The sequence below is a fragment of the Triplophysa rosa genome, unplaced genomic scaffold (assembly GCF_024868665.1).
Source record: "Triplophysa rosa unplaced genomic scaffold, Trosa_1v2 scaffold144_ERROPOS1059899+, whole genome shotgun sequence".
In the NCBI taxonomy this organism is placed as follows: Eukaryota; Metazoa; Chordata; class Actinopteri; order Cypriniformes; family Nemacheilidae; genus Triplophysa; species Triplophysa rosa.
In genome coordinates, this window is record NW_026634147.1 from 109662 (window position 1) to 117693 (window position 8032).

At 37.3% G+C, this 8032-nt stretch overlaps 1 protein-coding gene across 1 annotated transcript in view; it reads right to left on the reverse strand.

The window, feature by feature from the left end:
* Window positions 1-5693, reverse strand: part of LOC130549637 (uncharacterized) — a 96919-nt gene extending 91226 nt beyond the window's left edge. Inside the window, exon 1 of the mRNA XM_057326910.1 lies at window positions 5564-5693. Within this exon, the coding sequence (XP_057182893.1) occupies window positions 5564-5606 (43 nt within the window). The 5' untranslated portion in view covers window positions 5607-5693. The remainder of the gene's footprint in view (window positions 1-5563) is intronic.
* Between the last annotated feature and the right edge of the window lie 2339 nt (window positions 5694-8032).

Below are 8032 nucleotides of genomic sequence, written 5' to 3' on the forward strand. Positions count from 1 at the left end.
GCATATGGGGAATTGCTATTGCGATTTAAATTTGGCAGGGTCGTATCTCGTAAGACACGGGTAATTCATTTGCAAATAGACTTTGCTTTTCCTTTTGAAATTTGGCAGACATTGTACGTTCGCGTAAATGCAAATGCAAACGGTTTGCAATTGCGTTTGAATTATGTCACAATTTTGACACGAACAAATAGAAAACGCATTTGCAAATGCAGTTTGCAATTCCTTTTTAATATAGTCCGCAGTATAACTCCATAAATGCCAATAGCTTGTCATCGTTTTTGAAATACATTCTATCGCGATTCGATATGATATCGTTTATCGGCACAGCCCTACTATAATCTATAATAGTGCTGGGCTGTCTTGCTCATTTGGTCGTAGGACGGGATTAAGGAGCCAGATAGTTTTTGTCTGTATACCGGATAGCGCACCCAGCCACCGGGAGTGTTGGGTGTTCCTCCGGCATCGTGGGACGGCTGGCGGAGAGTGACTGATGATGTTTTCTGTGCATGTCCAGGAGAATATCGTGAGTGCATAAGGAAAAAAGGTACATTTATTGGTTTTATTCTGCTCGCGGAAGAGCGAAGAGGCCAGTTTGCTGTTTCATAGGCCCCTACGTTCACAAGCAACGACTCAGGCCTGCATCGTGGGGGTGGTTTGTGTGTGTATTTTATCTTATTGAATACCTCTTTAAATTCACAGTTTACCGTTGGTACACCCGTGCAAAGTGTTAATTTACTGAGGAAATTTAACTGTTCGGGACATTCATTATCACTAAATTGTATTTCTCATGGTGCTCCCCCACCCCCCCCCCACGTGTTAGGGGGTGTGTGTGTAAAATATCTGCCAAGTGAAAAGACGTAAAGTGTATTAAGTTTCTCTAGGGGATATATATTGTTTATTTTTCGGTATATTGGTTATTTCAGCGGTACATCTCTCTTTTGAGTTTCATTTGTGTTATTGGACTATTTTTATTGATTATTCATACCGGATATCCACCCATAAACATGTTTCTATTTCTATTGATTGGTAGGTTAACTTTATTGCATTTTATTTCATTCTGTTTATAAATAAATCACTTTAACTAAACTTTCTCTAGGTCATTTAATTATTAGCCGAGTTAACAGAGAGGGGAATTTAATACTTTGTCGAGAGACACTAATAATAAGGATCCGGTGCTCCCCCCTATAGAGTTTAGGTCAGGCAAGCCTAGAAAGGTAGGGGGCGCTACAAAAGCGTCTGCTAAATGACTAAATGTAAATGTAAGATCATCAGTGATTCCAGCAACCCGAATCACAGGCTGCTCGCCTCTCCTTGCTGCCTTTGGTCAGACGATACCGGAGTATCCGGTCCCTCACAAACCAGCTGAAGGACTTTTTTCCTCAGGCTATTAGACTGCTCAACATTAAAAACTGATACATCCACACGCTCACACTTCTTTTTACCATGCATCACAGCTTCATGGACTATAATGCATCATGCATTGCACCTAATGCAATAACCAATCATTACCAAACTTACATACTTATATCTGTACTATGTGCACTACTGTATATGGTTGATCCATTATACATACACGTTCATGTGTACACCTGCATATTTAATGTGTATGTTCAACGTCTAATGTGTATATCTTGTTTATATCGTGTATATACTGTCCATATGTGTATAATGTATATTGTCTTTGACATGTCAACCGATGTATACACAACAGTTTACTTCTTCAATCAGAAGTCCCCCCGAACTCCTGTGAAATTGAACCAATGAGATGACGACTTTGAACGTGCTGAAGTGTTTCCAGTTATGCATCAGACGTTCAGTCAACAATTTCCATTAGATTAGACACCGCATCACTCTCTCTCTCTCTCTCTCTCTCTCTCTCTCTCTCTCTTATTTTTTTATCTGTGTAAATAAGCCCGTTTTCTATCTTTCATTTCCTTTTTCTCTAGTGTCTAATGATATGAATTCCTTAACTATTTCATCTCATGTGTAACCACTTATCAACAGATTGTACCAACCGGTGAGGACAGAACCCAAGCACAGGCAGCGGGTTACAAAACACAAAACTTTAATTGACAAAATAAAGACCTACGATGGGGTAAAAGGAAACTAAACAGATGAACTATAAAAACAGACTTCCCACAAGGGGGCAAAAACAAACACAGAGGATAACTACAACAAAACACTATACAGGGGCCTCAAAAAGGAGGTTTAGTGAAAACTCTGAGTAAATTAACCCTGAAATTAGGGTAACTCAAGCCTGTTTCTAAAGGAGAGGTCACTTACACTCAGAGTCAGTAACCATAGTAACTTACTCTGTGAACCTAACCTGGTCGAGAGCAGGTTTTCTTTAGTAAACCCAGAGTTTCTTTCCATCTCCTCTCCTTTTAAAGCGCAAGTGTAACTCATTTACTTCCTTCATTCATTCATTCATTAATACAGTCATTCATGGCTCACATTATGATCACACAGAGACCTTCTCAGTGACTAATATGTCATATGTGCTTTTATAGAGGATCCTGTATGTGAAGAGACTTCATTCATTCAGTGTGATGCACTTTGATTTCAGGAGAGCAATTTAGGACCCGAGTGGAATTTGTCATTTCCCTGTGCAGTTTTATTAAAACTGTACCGTTTTTCTTTACAGTGAATTAGATATATCAAAACTTATCATCCCTCATTACATCAACATCAGCCATCGTGTGTGTATTAAATCAGAGCATATAGTTTTCTATGGATGATGAGAAATGACTTAAAAAAAGTGTATATGTAAAGTGCATGAATAAATAAATAAATAAATACAGACAAAATGCAGAAATGAAGCAATAAAGATAATAAACAAGTAATTTAGACGTAAATCTATTCCTAACCAAATCTGCTCCAAACAGGGTTCGAACCGGCAATCAGACTGACTTTGATACGAGAGTCTGATGCCCTACAGGTATCCTAAACACCATGCCGTCTATACACGTATCACTAGAGCACTGATTCGGAGTGAGAACATACATTTTTTTTTTATTTCTGTTGTTTCACTCATTTAATGATTAATTTATTTGTTCATTGGTACATTTATCTATTTATTAATTTAAACTTAAGTCATTTTCAGCTCAATAGTAAATCCACTGTATGCAGAGTATGTCGCTCTTAAGTGCTTTCTGCCGTCATGTTGCTTTTTTTTGGTGCAGTTGCCATGGTGAATCGTAATATCAGAGCTTTATTAATCATGGCTTATCGTAGTTGTGGTGCAAGTGCTTAACTTATGTCTACCCAGTAAAGACAAGCAAAACTAAACAGCACAGGACAGCAATCACAAGGGCATTAAATAGGGGAACTAACAAGGGATGATTACACTAGGCAGGTGTGGGGAATGAAACACTGGTGGGAAGTAAAATGAGGGGGCGGGGCCAAGAGACGAGACAGGAGAGCGCATGGCCTTCATAAACAAACAATGACCATGCGCTCCCACACAAAACACGTGGGACTGTCATGACCCTGCCACAAGACTAGAAAAGCAAGACAAGGTGAGGCAGGATTATGACACAGATTAGTAATTTCTAGCAGTAATTTTAATAAACCCTCTTCATTTTAATCCATGAGTAGTTTATATAAACAGGCATTAAAAAGTTCAATGTAAATGTAACACAGATCTTAAACACACAGTCAGCAGATTTCCTTTTCTTTTTTCCTGTTACCTGCTTAAAAGTGAATGTCGGCCCAAATCTGTTTCACTTCTTTTTAGTCACAGCTCAACCAAATCTGTGCCATAATTCCACCAGAAGTGAGTCGTATAGCTTGTGTGTTATATCCCTCCCAAGCTTTTGCAAAATCACTTGTTTTTGAAAATGTTCACAAAATAATGTTCTCACTTTTGACACTTAGATAGAAATTTGATTTTTTTTCATTTCTTATGTCAATCCTTATAAGTAATTAGTTACTGTAATTTAATTACTTCTCAATTCTCTAAGTTGATTTTGAAGGTAAAAATCTGTGTTTAAATTAAGTATGCAGTAGGGATGCACCGATGTGTACATTTTGGCCGATAACGATAACCGATCATTCTTGAACATTGGAAGCCGATAAACGATACATTGGCCGATATACAGTATCTTAATATTAATATAACATTTTCTGAGACTGAAAATTATTTTTGTCCCATGAAAATCATGTACCAAGCCTACTTTACACTGGTTAAAGATTCTTTAACTTTTAAACTTTTTTGGTATAATGTTTATTTAATAAACAAATTGAAGATGCTCTTCCAGAGCAACCCAGAAAGGTGTTCTCAATAGCCACAAGTCTAACAGGTCTCAAGACAGAAAGCATTCAGACAGCAGTCTGATTCAAACAATATGCTTTTGTTCTTATAATTTACACATTCATAAAACTCTACATACTACATCAACAATGTTTTGCTAATAACAGTAAGTGAATGATCAGAAAGACAGTACTGTACTGGATTTTAACTGTGAGCAGCGTGCAGATGAATTAATTCAACTTGAGGAAAAAATTCATAATTTATTGGCTATAATATATCAGCCTAAATTGTATTATTGGCCGATAGCGATAACATTAAAAATGACCATTTATCGGCCGATTCCGATATGACCGATAATTTATCGTGCATCCCTATGCAGTAATATAAAAATCTGAAATGATGTCTAATATAATTTTCCCTTCAAATGATCACCATGGACAGTGGAAATATATACAGGCAAAATAACCTCTGAAGGAGATCTGATAATATATTTAGTTTAATAACTTCAGGAATTCAGGAAAGTGTGAAATTGTTAGTTCCACATGTTTTAGTGTAAAGTGCAACATATTAGATTCTCTTAATGTTGAATGTCATTTAATAACTGACTGGATCTGAACACTGCAGTAGCTGACGAGTGTTTTACTGGAAATGTGTTTTTTCTGTTATTCGGTGAAGAACGAAACCGAAAGTGCTGAATATACAACGAACAAGAATATCATTCATCGTGCACGGGTAGAAAGAACAAACCCCGTTAAAAAGTTATTGATTTAAATGTGTTTATATTGCTGTGAAGTTAATTCATCGATATCTGAAGATCAGATGAGGACTCGTCGTGTGTTTGAGGAACCGCACCCAAAAACCACAAACCCCACTGAGATAAACACCCACAAAACCTGCGTCACAGTCATACACTCTTAAACACAATTACATTACATTCATTATTTTTCATAATTATTGTTATGATGTTAAAATTGCAATAAATACATTTGTGTTCACAAAAGACAGAAATGAGATGCGCAGCATCTTCCTGGTGTATTCTCAGAAAACCGTTACGCGCCCCTATTGGTCCACTGCCAAAACACACATCCTGAACTTACACACCACAAGACTAAACACGGTGTATGAAGTGTTTTTATGAACACAAGCATGTTACACATTTACACAAGATGTGTTTCTACAGCATAGAAATAATAGTATTTGTTTATATTAAAATAAACGAGAAAACTGGAGGATTACAACAAATGCGCAATTTCTGTTTCCGACTTAAAGTGAAATCGAATCTGTTAAATGAATACAATAAATGTCTCTCACCGCTCAGAAGCAAAGAACAGAAGAGTAGTAAGAGATTCTTCATGATGATGTTTCTCTGATGTGCTCTCAGACGGTCTGAGATCAGTGATGCAGGCGCACTGTACCAGTCAGAGCATGTCACGTGATCTCTGCAAAGGATGCTGCGCACGTCACAGTATTTGAAAGTGTCGTGAAATGAACCCCAGAACAAAAAGAGCTATAAAATGGCGCTAATGTGATTATTTAAAAACACAATGTCCTCACTGTAGCGCTCTACTAAATAAATGAGCACAAGCAGCTTATTAACAGAGTAGATTTGAACAGCACTAAATGTCTGTATGCAGTCTGTAAACATGTGGTGTAAATATGTGGTGTAAATATGTGTCAGTCAGTGAGAGTGACACATAATATTCATGATCAATGCCCAAAAGCGCTTTGGATTTGGCAGAACACGTGTGCTGCACTGTAACTCTGTTCTGTCTGTTATTCGCCATTTCATGCAGTTTCGAGTCTCAGGAAGCGCGCGCGCATGCGCACTACAGTTGTTGACGCCTGACGGGCTTCCTGCGTGGGCTGGTCCGCTGTACATTTAGTTGTGTTTGGCTGCGTTCCTCTTTCTTGTGCTTCTCTTTCTTTCAGATACTCTCAGTGGAGGATTAAACATGTTTCAGTAACATTTTTAAATATCACTTTATTCTGTTTAATTTATTTTGATCTAAGTGAGTTTTGTTCATATTTATTGTGAGTGTCAAAGGGTCAAACTTCACACACAGACAGAGAAAAAGCTAATCGTGTGGTTTAAAATATTAAAGGACTAGTAAAGTGTTTACGGTAGTTCGTCTTGACGGCTGTGATGTTTGTCACGCATAACAGAAGCACAGATGAGTGTGAGCGCGGTGTGATTCTGACCTCTAGTGGTGAGATGAGGAAACTGCAGTAGATGTGATTATATTGAGGGGAAATATTATGGATTTATGTATAGAAACGAATTATAAAATTACTGATTTCATTCTGCCACCGTGATTATTAATCTGTATATTTGTGTTTGTGACTGCAGGTTTGTGTGGTGGTGAGTGATTTTGTCACTGTAGATGTTGTTTTTAAGACCAGCAGTGGTAAATGTAAACACAACTTATATTCATGATAATAACATTCACAGCAACTGCTGAAACAGACATTGTTGAACATTTGTACATGAAGCCGACTGGAACTCAAAGCCACATAAAGTTAATTTAGTGTGAAATGAGAAGTGAGAGCTGAGCAACACAAACACAGAATGAATGTGTGAAAAACATCAAGTTGTGAGCTACAGTTAAAATAGTGAAAGAAAAGAACAACTGAAAAAATACTGAACACATGAACTATGAATGTCTGAGGCTGTGTATGAAGGGCGTCTTTTCCTTCTAACATCTCACTAAATACATTCTGTTATGAGGTAATCACAAGATGTCCATTAAAGTAAATGATAGAGATTGATAAACTTCTTAGAAAAGACAGTTTTACATCCACATTCTAAATAATAAACATCTTCTAGTTACCTATATAACATCTGACAGCAGACGTCTCACAGATGTGTTGCAGATGAGCAAACAATAAAAACAATATGTCTTGCAGATGTATGTGTGCTATCAGTGATGTGATATATCACCCTCCAAAGGGCACTTGAGAGTGAACACAACCATGGACGCCACACTAAAGGGTCACTCCAAACCAAAGTGCTCAACTGGCCACTTCAGATGGCCTTTTGAAAGGGGTTTGAATGGTCCAACTGATGGACACTTGATTCTTTGTGTTACGACGACGCCTCCTCCTGAGTTTATTCAGGTCAGTGTTGAAGTACAGTTTCATGAATGTGATCTGTTGTCTTGTGTGGACAAACTCATCAGAATGATGATGAACATGGGCCAATTCAGACCTACTTCATTTATTTGACTGTTGTAATCATCCATTTTGGTGGAATATTGTTGATTCCTGTTGTATATATTTGTTGTTAGATTAGTATATTAATCTTTAAACACCCATATGTTATATCCAGAGGTGGACGAAGTACACAACTTCCTTACTTGAGTGAAAGTACAGATACTACTGGTCAAATATTACTCCACTACAAGTAAAAGTTGTAAAGACAGATTCTTACTTAAGTAAAAGTACAGAAGTACTTGCTTTTAAAAGTACTCAAGTATTAAAAGTACATTTCCTTTATGTCAGTTGTGCATTGTTTTATTGTCGTATACCTTATGCCCCTGAAGCAACCTACTGAATACACAGAGTAGCTCACAGTATCAGTTTATTAAAGGAGTAGTTCACTTCAAAATCTGCCCCCATTGACTTTCCATAGTAATTTTTATTCCTACTATGGAAAGTCAATGGGGGCAAATTCTGCAGTGAGCAACTCCTTTAAGAGCTTTATATGTTTAGCACATATATGTTTAGTTTAGATATAATCCTGTATGATCATTTAGCCTAATTATCCTCATTAGCCCCCTAGGC